This window comes from Furipterus horrens, unplaced genomic scaffold, assembly GCF_987537825.1.
Source record: "Furipterus horrens unplaced genomic scaffold, mFurHor1.1.pri manual_scaffold_6, whole genome shotgun sequence".
NCBI classification, from domain to species: Eukaryota; Metazoa; Chordata; class Mammalia; order Chiroptera; family Furipteridae; genus Furipterus; species Furipterus horrens.
In genome coordinates, this window is record NW_028327176.1 from 46,995,630 (window position 1) to 47,011,998 (window position 16,369).

Consider the following 16,369-nt stretch of genomic DNA (forward strand, 5'->3'; position numbering starts at 1 on the left):
GCTCTTTCCAGACTTTCCGGGGGTCCCCGGGAAACATGTTGCTCTAGACCAACCTCCGTTCCCCTAGCCCCCACCGCCAAGCCAGGTGAGAGCCGAGCCCGCGGCCCCCACCTCCGGGAAGCATATCTGCCAGGACCCGGATCAGGCCCTGGAAGTCCGCGCCCGGGGAGTGCAGGCAGGCCCTGGCCTCTGGGCGGCTCGGCGCGCGGGGACCAGAATGCGCTGCAGGGCGCTGCGGGGCCCTGGCACTCCGACAAGCACAGGCGACAAGACAGTCCTGCTGAGGGCTCAGCGGTGCAAAGATCCCACTCAATAAAGAATCCCGGAAGTGGTTGCATCTGCGAGTAAATAAAGTTATCCTGGCTGAGTTCTGAAGACGGAACGCCACTCAAGGATATGGGCTCAGCTGTGAACCGATTTGTTTGCGGCTCATAGTTTCCCATGAGTTATAAGTTTTCAAATGGACCCTTTCTTACATAAGTCGGCTGGAAAAGAATGATTGTTAGCAAGTATACCATAAGCGGACGTTAATTTTTTTTTTTTTAAAGACAAGCAAAGGTGATATTTACTTTTCATTTTTAAATAAGGGCATTGAAAAAGATGTTTTCAGATATTCAAAAGAAAAGAAGTACTCAGCAGGCGTCCTTCAGCTTCTTGTTCTTTCCTTCCTGGTGTTTTTCAGGCTACTAGAATCCTTTCTGAGCTGCTGGAAGCCTTCGATGTTTTTCTTATTCATTAGATAGCTCAATGAAATGTTAAAATATTTATTTTTGAATAATCAGTAATTTTTTTTTTTGCCTGAAGGTTTTCAGAAAATATGCCCCTTTATCAAGTGGAATATGAATGTTAATCATGACCAATCTGGCCCATCCAGTTGCTTCAAAGGTAAATGTTGGCATTTGGTGACCAGAGCACGTTCTCCAGACCTTCCAGCACTCAGTACTTATTCCACTCTTAAAGTGTATGGAACGTGTGAGTGCTTGATATTGGTTCCCGTAAGAGTTTTCTACATTTTCCAGCTATTCTTAGGAGGATCCTTATTGTTGTTGGTGGTGGTGTTTTAATCTGGACCAAGGGAACCAAACGGCATCTCACCAAACAATCATTCACAGTTCAATTGATTATGCTAAAGTTAAAGACATAGTCCACCACCACCAGCACCGCTGCTGCTGCCAGCAATGTAGTACCATACAACTGAAAGCATCCTGTTCTTTTACACTGCAATGTAAGCAATCTCATTGCTTTAAGTAGTCAGTGTCAGTCCAAGTCCTCTGATATAGCTGTATTTAATATAATATTTTGAAGTCATTATGACACAGTGCCACATCAAAATGAATATCTGAAGTAGATCATTGAAATATATTTATGCATCAATAAAATGTCCTAAAGACATCTCCTTTTCACTATTAGGCTATTATTAAAAGGCACACTAACAACTAGTCATGTGCTACCAGGTTTTATTAAAATTCAATAAGGAATTTACACTTCAGAAACACAGATGAACAGTTGTAAGAGCCTGTACCCAAGTCTATGTCTCTTCCACCAAAATCAGCTTCAACTTCTCCATGTTTTATTGGCATTGGGGTTTGTTTATTTATTTTTAATCACAAAATCACTTCTGTATGGCAATTGTGGTTATTCAGAAACTATGTCACTATCAGAGGTCAAAGTTAGCCCCATGACTTTTTTTAATAGAAAGCTTCCATAATACTAGACCTCTATAAATATTTTAAAATCATAACCAAAATGTATACAATATTTTTAATGTTTAAGAGAACATCAAACAGCCTCTGTTTCATAAAAGCATCTGACTTTGAATTTCACCCTCAGTATTTTGCACATGTGGTCTCCAAGTGAAAACAGTGCAGTTTCGTGTTTTTAACCAAGATTGCCAAAAAGTAACTGCACTAAAATATTTCTGATTACCAATTTTATTTGCCTCCCCATAAACGTACTTTTAAAAATCAATGAATAATATTATCTTCCAAATTCCAAGACTTAACTTGTATATCCTGGATTATCTAGGAAGTAGGTACATGTAATTTGACTGTCAAGCCAGTTCACACTTAGAGGCAAGCAACCACCAATATTTTTCTTTCCGAGTTGCTGAGCTTGTCCCACCATCTTATCTTTCTCTTCCCAAGCAGACCTTGTGCATATACACCCTGTGTGTGAAACCACACACAGCTGTGTAAAAAATGTAGACTTTAGCCTTGTGCCTTAATCAAGAGGTTGAGGTGTGACTATCCTTAATATAATGTCCTAAATTTGGGTTTGAAGATTTGAAGTCACAAGACCTGTACTGTTAGTGTAAATTGGGTCTTCTGGTCCTCTCATTATATACCAGCACCAAGTCATATTCTGCTTCCCACCTCCCCCTCCTCCACCCCTCCCCCACTCCCCACAACAATGGGCAAGAGAAAAGTTTAAATCACAGAGGCTGTAGTTTTTCCATTGTCCAGTAGACGGCACAAAAGATCAAGCCTTCAAATGCTGAACAATCTACCAAGGCTGTTTTGTTTGGTTTGGAGTGTTTGACTATTTTGTTCATTTTAAACAACCAGCCAGCCAGTGTTGTATCTGTGAAGCAGAGAAGTATCTCAAACTTAAGATAACTCACCAAGGTTTTAAAATGTAGTGATAGGGGAAAGAAGTTTTTATATTTACACAACAAATGCTGCTTTAGATAATGCACCAACTATTATAAATGAAGAGTTCACAGGGAAGTGTGATTGATAAGTTTATTTAAAAGTTACCTTTAAAGAAATTAAATTGACAGAAATTACAGGGCATTAAAAAATAATCTTTTAATGGATAAAGAAAATATTTACAATGTTAACCTTTAAAAATCCAAATTAAAATTTTGCCTGATGCATCTACACTTTTTTTTATTAAAGTTAACATGTAACTTAGCCCAGAAAATTAAACGTTGTATTTCAAATGGGCTTAGATATACATGAATATATAATATGCAGCTGATAAGGGGAAGAAATTCTCTAAGTTTTCCGAGTAGCTTTTGGAGGATATTGGAGGATGGAGTCATTAGAAATAACTTAGTTGAAACTTTGCCTCTTCTAAAACAATGTGTGACTTTGGCTAATATTTATATTTTACTAAAAGGCTTCTATTTCTCTTTTCATTTGCAGAAGCTCCTTATGTAGATGTGGGGGGGGGGGGGGTAAAGTGTGGGCTAATAACTCATTTCCCAGTTAATTTTATTAAGAATTTATAGCACTGTTTAGAAAGTTTTAAGACAACCATAAATTTTATTAGGAATATTTTATTAAGCCCTCCATTTAATTAATAAAAGACCTCTATAACTTCTGAAAATGTCAGAGCTAGTAATTATGTTAACCAGCATAATTTTCCCCCCTCTAGAGACCAAAGTGTTTTAATGATTTGAAATAGAAAAGATAGTTAGGAAAATACTCCCACCCTTTTTTCTTAACTTTTGCATGATCCAGTCAGAATATAGTGAATTAGCTATTTTCCCTTGGAGAGCTTAAACTGACCTCTCATTGACTCCAGAACGGGTCCCAGACATTCTTTGTTTTCTGAAGCAAAATGCAGTAAACAAATCTCCCAGTTCTTACAGCCCAGATTGCTTTGGGCCCTTGATTAACGTCTTTCCTAAGCCCCTAGGTTAACCACCTTTCATATCACCTAACCAGGTTTTTCCCTTTTATAGACCTCAAAATAGTTTATTTCACTTTTCTCACAGCCATTCATTAGCTTTGACTTCTTGGTACCTTTCTCATACCGCATCCAGGCTCTTATCTCCAGCATTCCTCTATTATCTCTACTAGATTTTAAATCTATTTTTCTTTAAACTGTCTTTCCCTGCTCTTATTTCTGTTTTTTGAAATGTAAATGCTAATGTGGGGGCGGGACGGGGGGGGGGGTGTGGAGAATGAAAGTTCTTGAAGTATGAGCCCCAAGCCTCCTCACCACAGGACAGCCCAAAGAGTGATCCCAACATTTTCACAGGCATCAAAAAGTTAGGTGGCAGATGATAAACCCTTATCATTCTGTGAACACAGCTGCCAAACTCGATTGATTAGCAGGCTTTTGTTTATTCTGGGCTGGCAAATACACACACATTTTACCTTAAGAGGTGCCCCTTTAATTTCTCAGGGATTTGGAGCTGACTCATCAGTGTGACTTCTGGGACAAAAGCCTAATTTAGGATACAGGTCTTTCAGAGGCACAATTCCTTATAGGAGAACAGAAAATGAGAAGGGAGTTCTCAGTCAGGCACCACTTACTTTAAACGCCTTCTTGCAGGAGGGTGTAAACAATAGAGACCAAGGCCTCAGCCTGCTTCTTTAAAGTCCTCCTTCTCTATATTTGGGAAGATACTCTGGGATATGAAGGGTAAGCTGAGTATGGAGGCCCATGCACAAGAATCAGAGGCAAGTGCCAGAACCCTTCACCAGGCCAAGTTTTCCCAAGAAAAAAGTGCTATTGCCCTAAAAAGCAACTATTTGAAATAAGCTAAGGATAGGTGCTGTCACAGCACAGGTATAAATATGGACAGTAGTTTACTAAGATACCTAGAACTATCCCTTTACCTTTTCCCTTTAGTTGGTGATTAATTGCTGCCCTGATAAAGGAGTGGTATTTTTTTTTTTTTTATGGCTACTAGATTGCAACTCTAGATGTGTCCTCTTTGCAGTTTCTCTCAGCAAGCCCCAACTGTAATAACTGTTTGCAAATTGTAAAATCCTTATCCAGAATGAGGTTTGGGCAAACAATTTGTACTACTGTAATTACATTGTAAAAGTGTTTTAGACCATTGATTGTCCATAATTAATCTCATAAAGGCCTAGGAATAGCATTAGGTTCACAGTTATACATGGAAAAGGTGGGGGGGAGGGAAGAAAAAAAGACACTTTCCAAAACTAATAAGAGTTTAAGCCCACACACAAACTACTTCTTGAAGGAAAATCTGTGTGTAGATAATGTAAAGTACATTTATAAGGCAATCTGACACATCATGGTTGAAGAGCAAAACAGTCTTCCTAAATGCATTGACATTTTTGGTTGTTTGAAAACGAGTCACTTACCTGAACCTTCTTTTTTCATCTCTACTAGGAAACAAAAGAGAATATTTACCAGAAAGCAACAATACAAAATAAATTGTGTGTGTGTGCACGTGTGTGTGTGTACTTAAAGCCCCAAACTGGCCTTTTTCAAATTTGAGAATGTGGAGGCAGAGTGGACATAACTCCAAGCTGGTTACCTAAGGCTTGTGCGAGAGCTCCTGGGGCTGTTAAAATTCTATGGTCATCGAAATGTATTTTGCAGGAAATTTCTCTGAGTTAAATTATACTTACACAATTTCCCTCACACTTCATTTAAAGATCATAAACAAACGTAGATGCACCCAAGTCGAGGTCTGGTTTGACAACCCCTCCCCTGATTTCCCCCTACGGCCAGCCGCGCGGATGCCTGGCGGGCCTGCTGGAAAGGCAGTGCCCGTACCCCTGCCAGCAGCCCTCCCAAGGCGCTCAGGTGTTGGCTGCAGCCCGCTGGGCTGTTGTTCGTGGAAGGGCTTGTAGGCTGCCGGCCCAGTTTGGGTCTCTTCGTAATCGGAAAAGGATGGCGTTGCCTGGCCCAGCCAGCGCAGTTTCCCGAGAAATAAACATAAATCGCCTTCCTGAGACCGGGAGGTTCCATTTTGGCCTGCAAGTCTGTTTGCAAGTTCATAGGGGGTGCGGGAGTTGGTGGGGGGCTGTCAGGGAATGTCCGGCAGTGGCACAAAGGCTCTGGTTAGTCACCCGGATCCCCTTGGCTTTGACACGCAGGCCTGCCTTCGCCTCCCGTTTGATGTGCCGGTGCGTTTGCGCCAGAAAATTCTGCTGCACATGTTTGCGATGGAGAAAAGTAAAAGACGAGAGAGAGAGAGAGAGAGAGAGAGATGAAGGATGCAAAGGAGGAGTTCGTTTGTTTTTTTTAACAGTCGCAACTCTTTCAAGGCAACGCACATCTGAGGCTACCAGACGAATAGCATAGTATCGAGGCGGGAGTGGTGTTGGAAGTCTGTGAAGACTCAGCTACTGGACTTTATGGGAACTCCACTATCTTCTATTAGTGGGAACTGGGCGCTGACTCGTGCGTAATACTACAAGAAGCAATAGATGTCGCTCGGGAAGGCTACATGTGTTTGGTGGAACCTGATTCCAGATCTCTGCTCTGATGCTCGCCGTGTCCCTCGCTACTCAAGAGCCCACTTACCAGAAACTTGAGCCCTACCCCTCGGAGCGATGGAAATTCTTAGTTTGCGCGTGTAAGAGTTAGCCTCAATACATTGTAGAGCTCCTAACCTTTTCCAAACAATCTCTGCGGACAGAGGCTCCCTAATCTTTCTAAAAACTCTCCCCCCTGCTCCCCCCTCCTCACTCCCCTTCGGTGTGAGGGTTCCGTGTGCAGTTGGCGGGGTGGGGTGGGGTAGGGGCGAAGGGAGCCGAGGGGCTGGCTGCTTTGGGGGAGTCAGCCCTTTGGCCACCATCAGGGCGGGAATTCGGGCTGGTAGTTTGCATTCCCGTCAGATCGAAGCTCCCTGCTGATCGATTATTTGATAATTGATTTTCCCCACAGCCAATGCGGGGCTGCCTTGGCGGGAGCGCCTCCTGATTGGCCGAGCCCTCCTCCACCGCTGCCTACCGAGATTTGGGTTAGCTCATTTTCTAGTCGACCGCAGGGGGAGTTTTCTGCGAGGTTTCAGCTGCAGGGAGGGGGAAAAATCTTACTCCAAGCCGAGCGAGCTGTGAGCCCTGGATGTGAGGTTTCCAGCCCGCAGGTCTAGCAGCTGCGGCTGAGCCATTTCGGCAGATCAGAGTTCGGGAGGGCTGAAAAATAAAAACAAAGACAACACCACAAAATATAATAATACAAGAGAAACTTAGTGTGGGAGAATAAAGAAAAGGAATTTATATTTGTTTGTTTAGGCCAGAGAATAGGTATTTAAAGGGAGAAAGTTAAAACCAGTGACTGGTTGGAGCCTCCGAGTTGTGGGTAGGGGCAGCTTTTTGTCTGAAAGCTCAGATTCCGAAGTGAATGCCTTTGGCACTGGGAGTTTTCCCTGAGCCGGGTTGGGGACAGGAAAGCGGATTGGGGTGCAGGGGGAAGAGGCTGAAGAGGAGAGCGTAGGGCGTCGCCAGGGAAAAGCTGAGGGCACCGGGTCCCTTCAGGCTCCAGCACAGCCGCAGCCGGAACCCCTCGGCGCCTCGAAGACAAAGGCGACGTGCCTATAGCCCAAGCCCGACGCTCCGGCCCTGCTGCGCCGCGCCCTAGGCGCACTGCCACTAGCCCGGAGAGGATCGGAGAAAGAGCCTCCCTCCCCGCAGCGCCTCGGCCCCGGCTCCGCCCGCGAGGTCTGGGCTGCTTCGAGTCCGCGTCGGGTTTCGCTTTCCGGGGATCATAAATAGCTTCGTGTTTGTAAACAGGCGCTGAGGCACATTCCCGGCTCTCAGCTCATTGTTTCCTCCCTTCCCCTCTCACTTCGCGCAGGACGCCGGGCTGGGGTTGGGGGTCTCCGGGGCTAGGAGGTGGGGGCATCAAGACCCCCGAAGTGAGAAAATGCAAGCATTTCCTCTTCTTGGACCGGGTGTCTACCTCTGACAGCAAAAAAAAAAAAAAAAAAAAAAAACAACAACAACAACAACAACAAAAAACAAACAAACAAATACAAAAACAAAACCAAAAAACCTCTAAGTTGGATCTGCAGAAAGCCCCAGCCATCTCCACCCCACGTTCTTGGGACTCCTTCGCAGAGCCTTTCCCAGCCCTGCTCCTTCAGCCCGCTCCGCTTTTGACTTGGAGTCTCTAGTTCTGAGAATCCCGTATTTTTCTCATGACCCCCTGCCGCCCTGAAAAATACTGGCAGACCCCAATAATTTCGAGGAAAGTCCTAAGGTCTATGCGCGGAGCCCTGTGCAAAATAACTCCCGCTGATCCCTGCCCCGCGTTTATTCCCAATTTATTTCAAGCGTCAGCTTTGGGATGGGAGTCTGGAGGGGGAGGGAGAGAAAAGAATACGGAAAATAAAGCCGGCGGCTGGGATATGCTGGCTGCGATTGTGCGCGTGTGCCCCGGGTGTGTGGGTGTTTGTGCCTGGGCGTGCGATTTAATAGAGCGCCTTTCAGCCTCTCCGGGGCGGCCAGAGCTCGCTTCGCTCACCCACCCCTGCCGAGGAGCCTACTTGCTGCAGCCCAATGCATTGTGTAAGACGCGACCTGTTATGGCCACCACTACTTCCGGGTTCTAGCATTCTGGTCGGAATCCACCTCTCCGCCTGTGCAACACACACTTTACACACGCACGGGGACTGCAAGCGGGCAGCATCGATTGTGGCTCCTTTAAGACAAACTCAGACAGACATTTTTTTTTAACCCTCCTCCTCTAATCTCCTTCCAGTGCAGCAGTTGCAAAGAGGGAGAGAGAGAGAGAAAGAGAGAGAGAAAGAGAAAGAGAGAGCGAGAGAAGAGAGAAACTGATTAGGAATTAGGACTGATTCAAGAGAAGCGAGCGCTAGGGCTTTGTGCATTTGAATATTAACATTTGAGGTGTTCTGACCAGAAGAAGACAGAGCGGATGATCATTCATTCACCACGTTGACAACCTCGCCTGTGATTGACAGCCGGAGTGGCAGAAAGCCATGAGATTTGGTAGTTGGGTCTGAGGAGCGCTCTTTTTTTTTTTTTTTTTTTAAACTGATTTTTGGGGGAGAGAAGATCTGCTTTTTTTTTTTTTTTTTTTTTTTTTTCCCTTGCCCCCGCTGCTGTCTTGGAAACGGAGCGCTTTTATGCTCAGTGACTCGGGCGCTTTGCTTCAGGTCCCGTAGACCGAAGATCTGGGACTAGCAGCTCACGTTGCTGGAGACGTTAAGGGATTTTTCGTCCTGCTTTAAAAAATTTTTTTCCGGGGGAGTTTGCGTATTTGTTTTCTTTCACACTGGCCTTACAGAGGATATATTAGAAGTTGAAGTAGGAAGGGAGCCAGGGAGGCCGATGGCGCAAAGGGTACGTATTAAAAAACAATTGTGGAACTCAAATGTGAGATTAAATTGAAACGTGGCTGAGAGACGCTGCTAAAAAGTTTTCTTTTTTTCTCTCTGTCTCTTTGAATGAGGCTCCTATAGCCGTGGCCTAAAGCGAGAGTATTTATTCAATGCATTTGTGAGCTTCTGTATGTTACATGTTAATTCGAGTAATCAAGTTTTCTACAGATTCCTAACCAGCAGCTATATAAATGAAAATATGAGCTCGGGCAGTCCTGTGGTTAAAAAAATTTAAAAACAAAGAAAATGCTAGATACCTAATGCAGTAATGTAAGCCGATCAGAGAGCAGAAGTTTAGAGCTATTTTTAAACTAAAATGAACAGCTAGAAACTTCTGATATTATTGATTATGTTCATCTTTAATATCATTAGAAGTATTTAGCTTTTTCAAGCAAATACCTTTGTCATAGTACAACGTTTTGGGGGGTTGGAAAACATTCATCTTTTAAGAAGTAATTTTAATGTGCATGGATTTTTATGCAAGGTAATACTTAGAAAGTTTATCTTAGACAAGCCCTGCACTAATTGGATACTAAGCACACAACTGCTCACTTTTAAAATGCAATACTAATTTCCCCAATATTCCTATTTGAATGGAAATGTAGAGAGAGTAAAGTGAGACAATGACAACCCAACTGAGGTAGTTTCTTTAAAGAAAGGGGGGGGGGTCTACAAAAAGCCTTCCTTGCATAATTTGTATCTTGGCCCTCAAAGCCCTGTTTGCAAAAGAAAGTTACTAGGCTGACACATTTTTCTTTGCTCCTTTGGTTCAAGCAAATGTCAGCGTTCTTCCAAACTCTTTTCACACCTCTGGTTCTAAGGAGATGAAAGTGGCAATTCCTCTTTTCTTTGAAAATCATTTCACTCTTGACGCCTTCAAATCTTGAGGGGGGAAAAACTTGCCTGGAATGAACCAATGAGAAAAATTTTAAATAGCTAAATTTTGCACACAAAAATAATGACAATCAATATGAAAGTAGTTTTTCTAGAAGAGGAAGATGGGAGGTTGTATGTACATTTGCTTTTGAATTTGCTTTAAACCTGATGAGTAACATTCACTCCATTGATTTCTAGTCTGGGGAGAAAGTTCCTGAGAGTAGAGAAAATAGAATAACTAACTGTTTCAGCTATAGGTTTTCTTTACCATTGGGGTGGAAATTGCCCAATTCTAAATTCAGCTGTAATGCACAAGAAAAGCTACCTTTCTCTGAGTTTCACTTAAAAGGGGGGCAGTTAGTTTTGTATAATTTAGCAGAGTTTATCTGGGAAGGAAAAAAAAAAAAAAAAAGCAGTGTCTTGCAGGACTGCCTAACCTTCTGTTAGCAGGGAAAATAAGAAGCCTATCTGAACTCACGTGCTTGGCAAAGCAGTTCCCATCGTAACTTAAAAAAAATTCATTCTGATGAGAAGGATCTGTGAAACTAGGTGGGTTTGCTGCACTGTCACGTTTTATTAATGTGATTTTGAATTTCCTCTTATAGAGACATGCACATTTTACCTTCCACCCTCTAGGAGAATGCTTCCTTTCCTTTTCTTCCTTTCTTGCTAAAGGGTTCTGAATTTCTGAACTAGTTGATAGGAACACAAGTTAGGGCAAGACCATTCATCCTAGCTGGGACTCACCAAGAATCCTAAAATTTTTACTTTAAAATTTATTTTAATGAAAAATCTCAACTTTAGAGATGCAAGGCCACTGGATTCCAGGCTGAGGGCTCCAGCCTGACTGACATTATATAAGCTCCGTGCCCTGCCTTCCCCCATTTGCCCGTCTGGCCTTCTGAACGTTGTTTCTCTCTTGTTTGTCATGCAGTACGACGATCTACCCCATTACGGGGGCATGGACGGAGTAGGCATCCCCTCCACGATGTATGGGGACCCGCATGCGGCCAGATCCATGCAGCCGGTTCACCACCTGAACCATGGGCCTCCTCTGCACTCGCATCAGTACCCGCACACAGCTCACACCAACGCCATGGCCCCCAGCATGGGTTCCTCAGTCAATGACGCTTTAAAGAGAGATAAAGATGCCATTTATGGGTAGGTACCATGAGCAGCAGGTTCAATAGCTGGGACGCGGTGCTTCCCTTGTTTCCCTTTGCCCTTGGTAAGGGGAAAGCCGGAGCTCTCTGGACTGGAGGAGCTACATGGTGACTTTTCATTCGTATTGCATGGAGAATTGGGGGAGGCTGCCTGCCATTCCGGACACTCCCCTCTCCACATACACTCCGCGTCCGCCCAGCGTCTGGCTCGCCGAGGCCGTCCCCATGAAGGGGTCGCGGTGCTCGAGAAGTTGCCCAACGCCCCTTGTCCTCTCTCAGCGGGTTGGAGTCCTGGCTCGCTCCACTGCTCTGGGAAAGCATTGGGGGTTTCTAACTGTAGGCGCTTTCGTGTTGGAACGAAACTTTTAGTTTAAGGGAAAAGATTTTAAGCTACCGATTGTTCTGATTTGCTAAGTTTACTCAGCCACCGTATGCTGGCTCAGCCACCGCACAATAAAATCAAGGGAGGACAGTAGCATGTCAGGCAAGGGAAACAAGCTTTGCATTTATAAAGTTTGACCACTGTAGTCAAAAAGAGGAGCCCGACTTGAATTGTTACAGACATGAAGAAACTTCTAGTCGTTTTAGTACTTCGTGATCGAAGGCGAAATCTGCAGGATTTAGAAGTAAATGCGGGGGTGCCATGGGTTGTGTTGATTTCTGGCTGCGGTACACACTGTGTTCTCCCGGCCATTCCATTAGCCGTTAAACTGGTCAAAATCCTTTGAAATTCCCTTGTGTCTACTGTGTGTTGATGAATTTGGCGACCTATTTTGACTTTCCAGCAACTTTTATTTCTTCTTTTGAAAAAATCATGCAGCACTGACCCTCCCCAGCTGCACACCCTTCCTGCTTTATTTTTCTGGTCCCTTGTGCGATGGGCTTGTTTAAATCCCAGCGTTCTCTCCGCAGCGTTAACTGCAAATGGTTTAGGCTCTGGGACAGAACATTTGGGGAAGCTTTGAAGAAGACCCCAAACTGTTAAATTCCCAGCTGGGCTGTGAGAGCTAAGAGAGCTAATAAAAGACTTGAGACATCTCCTTGGGCATTAGAAGAAGCTTTTTTCTTTTTCTTCTTCTTTTATGGGCTGAGATAAGCGACATCTAGGCCCCTCGCAGTACTAGCTGCCTTCCTATTCCTCAGGGACAGAATAAAAGGCTTTCCCGCAGGGCCATGGGAAGGAACTTTCTTTTGGGGATGGTGGGGACCATCGCTGAAGGAAGGGACAAAGTGCAGGGAGCCGAGGAGGCGTCTCCTTGCTCTCGGAAGGCCGTGGGGTGGCGATCGGTAGGTGCAGCCCCTGTCAGCGGGTCCCACAGCCTTGGAGGTCCTTTCCCCAAGTTAGCTGAGCGCCTGTCACGGACAGCCCCAGCCTGGGCTTCGCGAGGCTGCCTTGGAGGAGCCCACTTCAAGGGGCTCTCACAGCCCCTTTCCCCAGCGCCCTTCTCCTACTCCAGGTCCTGGATGTGCAGCCCAGGGACAAGGGCTTGTCGGGTGGGAAACTTAATTCAAAATGGCTGCTGGAACCGCTTGGGTTTTATTCTTAGCAAACGTTACCAATTTCTCCGGCCACATAAGCTGAATCGATCCTCAGATACGGTCCGTGGCTTAGGACCTCCAACTTCGGGGCCCTAGGAGGAAGGGGAGGTGAGCAGCCACCTGGGTTGGGGTCTGGGGGTAGGAAAAAAGTAGATGACAAAATCAGGGAGGGGGTCCATGCCTCCAGCTCCTCCCGGCTGCTTTTCTTGGGCACTTTCCCCCCCTGACTCGGGACTAACCATTGTGTTGTTTGTGACTGTTGTATTTTCTTGCAGACACCCCCTCTTCCCTCTCTTAGCACTGATTTTTGAGAAATGTGAATTAGCTACTTGTACCCCCCGCGAGCCGGGGGTGGCGGGCGGGGACGTCTGCTCGTCAGAGTCATTCAATGAAGATATAGCCGTGTTCGCCAAACAGGTCAGCAAAATAAATGTTTGAAAAGTAAAAGAAAAAAAAAAAAAAAAAAAGGACCTCCCTCCCCCCACCCAGCATATTTGCAAGAATAACCAGCAAATAGTCCACCCTAAGCCATGCCTGTTACAGCTACCCTGAGATTTTCCTCCGATATAGTGTCTGCGGGTGACTCAAAATCGCCCATATCCATCCCATCTCAAGCTCCAAAACCTAATGCAGAAAGCTCCCTTTATAAAATAAAATCACAAACACCGCGCGCTGGAGCTGCCTTAGACTTGGCGAGCTGAACAGCCTCCTCTAGAAGCATGGCTGCTGGTAGCAGTCACCCTGAGCTCTGGGCTTGTTTTCGGCTTGATTCACGTTGCAGTGTTTCTGCGCGGGACGAACTCGGTGTCACCGAGTCCCTCCCGGAGGTTACATCCTGGCCCCGACAGTGTAATGAGGCAAGAAACTAGGAAGGCGACCAGATTTCAAATGTTTCTTTCTCCTCCCCTACCCCCTTCTCACTTGCATTTAGATTCGCGCAGAAAAACCTCTATTTTCTTCTAACCCAGAACTGGATAACTTGGTAAGAGCTGACCCCTTACTCCCCTCCCCCAGCTCCCCTTCCCCCAGCGCCCCTTCTTTGCTTTGAGAGCCCTGAGTTTTCTAGACGGGTCTTCCCGCCGCTGCAGGTCGTCTGCAAATGTTTCCGTCCACGGACAAGTGGTCCGGGACAAAATCCCCGGAAAATAAATTTATCAAGAGAGGGCCCGCGAGGGCGAGCGGCGCGGAGAAACGCGAGCTTTGTTTTTTATGACAGCCGGGCAGCGCAGCTCTAATCAGCGCGGGGATTTATCTCCGGGCCTGTCAGCGTGCGTGCTTAAACTTTTCTGACTTCCCAGCCCTCACAGTCGCGTCACGAGGGCAGCGACCGGGCAGGAGCCCCCAGACCTCCAGTTTGCCTAAAAGATGTGCGGAAGGCAGCAGAAAGTTTGCAGTGCTAAAAGCCACAATTTGGGGACTCTTTGGACTATTTCCGTGCACACCTTCCCAGGAAATATCTAGTCCAGGGATGTGGCCTTTTAGGGTGGGGTGAGGGCAGTTGGGCTGAGGAAGAAGAGAGAGTCGAGGGGGAGGAGAGTGTTTATGATCTCCACTTAGATGCTTTGCTGTTGTTTTAGTTATTTTTTTTTTCTACTTAAGAAATATAAACCTCTAGATGGTACCCAGTCGCTGCTATTAAGTTTTAGTGTTATTGCCATAAATCAAAATAACTCTATTTACTGGGGGAGAGGGGGTGGGCTGGAGATGCTAGAGCTGTGACAGCCAAGTTTTTTGCAAACAGGAATGGGGTGCTCATTCTTTTTGTGTCTTTGCAGATGATTCAAGCCATACAAGTATTAAGGTTTCATCTGTTGGAATTAGAGAAGGTAATTTCTCTAGCCTCTTTTCATTTTGCACCCCCACTCCCAAACACACAGGATGGGGGGAGGGTTCAGAATGTCTGAAGTTCAGGCTTCTGAAACATTTGCATAAATGTCTGTCTTTCTGGTAATTAGTGTCAAGGCCAATCTTAGTGTCCATTTCTCTTTGCAGTTTAATTACAATTTCAGCCTCTAAAACTGGCATCACAAACGCCCTAGCCTTGTATTCATTCTTAATATCTTTCTGGGTTTGTATAAATAGTTGCAATTCTATGCATCTCCCTTGGTGTGTAGAATGCTTTTGTGAGTTGCTTCACAGGTTATACCTTTGTGGCCTCTTCCTCTTCCTCCTCTTCTTTGCTACCTCTGAGAGGGGGGAAGTTTTGTTTAGTTTTAGTGAGTTTCTGGAAGACAGTCTGAGAGCAGCCACAGGTCAGACACAGAGGAGAGGCGGAGGGGGGCACTGGGGAGGAGGAGCGGACAGGGAGTCTGGAGGAGGTGGTGGAAGAGACACATTAAACGTTTTGCAGAGACAAAGCAGAGTTGATAGTTGTGTCCATTTCTTGAATCTGAGAATCCTGCACACAGCCCACCTTCACACTCAAGAAAGAGTGTGGGATAACACAACTTTGCTAGCTGTTCTATAAATCTCAGCAATAAAAACTTAATGCATTGTAATTCAAACTAACATTAAATTGCAAGCACACTGGGGTTTCTTGTGAATTTTTGCATGTCGGTGATGACTGGGGCCTGTAAGAGACCACTCCACTTCCACTTGAATATTTTGAAGCAATCTTTTTCCCTTAAAAAAATAAATTTGACATATTTTTGTTGCTGTAGGTTTTTTTTTTTCCTATCATGAGTACAGCAATTTGATTTCCTTTCTTAAAGGAAGTATCCTAAAATATGCTTCTTATGGATGAAAACCCTAATTACAAATATTATAAGGACTTGGGTTGTCAGACACTAGAGTACTGGCCCTTTGAGTATATATAATATATATTATACATACATAATAGTATATATATGCACTTTCCTTAGACGCAATGGTAAAAGACCTATAATAAAGTCACTGGATGAAATTAGTTTACCTTAAATGTCATCCATGCAGGTCACCTCTCTAATGGCCACAGCCCTGGAAGCAGATGAATTTAACACGGGTGTTGAATATGTTGTAGCCTGTGAATCATCTTGTCACTGTCAATTTTCTGGGATATCTCTATTTTGCAAGAAAAGAAAGTTATTCCTAATTCTGGATGCGTCTGGGGGTCTCTGGAGGACAATTGGCCTGTGTTTCCCCTATTTGAAAGTTTGGGTCTCACAAAGGGGGTGGATTGCACTTGTCAATGTCATTTATGGACTCCTGATTATATTTCCATTTTTATTTCTGTCATAATGTAGGTACACGAATTATGTGACAATTTCTGCCACCGGTATATTAGCTGTTTGAAAGGGAAAATGCCTATCGATTTGGTGATAGACGATAGAGAAGGAGGCTCAAAATCAGACAGTGAAGATATAACAAGATCAGCAAATCTAACCGACCAGGTATGTGCTTTTCAATTTCAACATCCCTAGGGAAAAAAAAAATCTGTATGCATATTGCTTGCTGGGTCACTACCACCTTCTTTTATTATTTGCATACGATTAAGTCCCTTTTAGATACATTTCCATTGAAATGAAAATTTTTGAATAATGTGGCTATTATTGCTTCATTAAGGCTGGCTCTGGGATTCGACCTGAAGAGATGAGCTTGTAAAAGCTTTGCCTGCAAACTTGACCTGTTTCTTGTCGCTTTTAATTTTTGTCTTTATTTTATTTACCCTCTATAATAATGTGAGTGTTAACTGCCAGTGACCGCCTCTGATTGTAGGGCTTTGTTCTGGAACATTTTCCCCCCTTCTATCTTG

General features: G+C 44.6%; 1 protein-coding gene and 1 pseudogene across 2 annotated transcripts in view; one reads left to right on the forward strand and one right to left on the reverse strand.

Moving 5' to 3' along the window:
• Positions 1–6,924: 6,924 nt before the first annotated feature.
• LOC150006087 (uncharacterized) lies at positions 6,925–8,272 on the reverse strand (annotated as a pseudogene).
• A 493-nt stretch (positions 8,273–8,765) lies between these two features.
• MEIS1 (Meis homeobox 1) overlaps positions 8,766–16,369 on the forward strand; it is a 132,106-nt gene continuing 124,502 nt past the window's right edge. Inside the window, exons 1-6 of one of the 2 annotated variants that reach the window (XM_090281409.1) lie at positions 8,766–9,023; positions 10,872–11,098; positions 12,915–13,056; positions 13,571–13,621; positions 14,415–14,465; positions 15,861–16,007. In XM_090281409.1, the coding sequence (XP_090137535.1) occupies positions 9,012–9,023; positions 10,872–11,098; positions 12,915–13,056; positions 13,571–13,621; positions 14,415–14,465; positions 15,861–16,007 (630 nt within the window). In that variant the 5' untranslated portion in view covers positions 8,766–9,011. The remainder of the gene's footprint in view (positions 9,024–10,871; positions 11,099–12,914; positions 13,057–13,570; positions 13,622–14,414; positions 14,466–15,860; positions 16,008–16,369) is intronic. The other variant, XM_090281408.1, reaches the window with a different exon arrangement.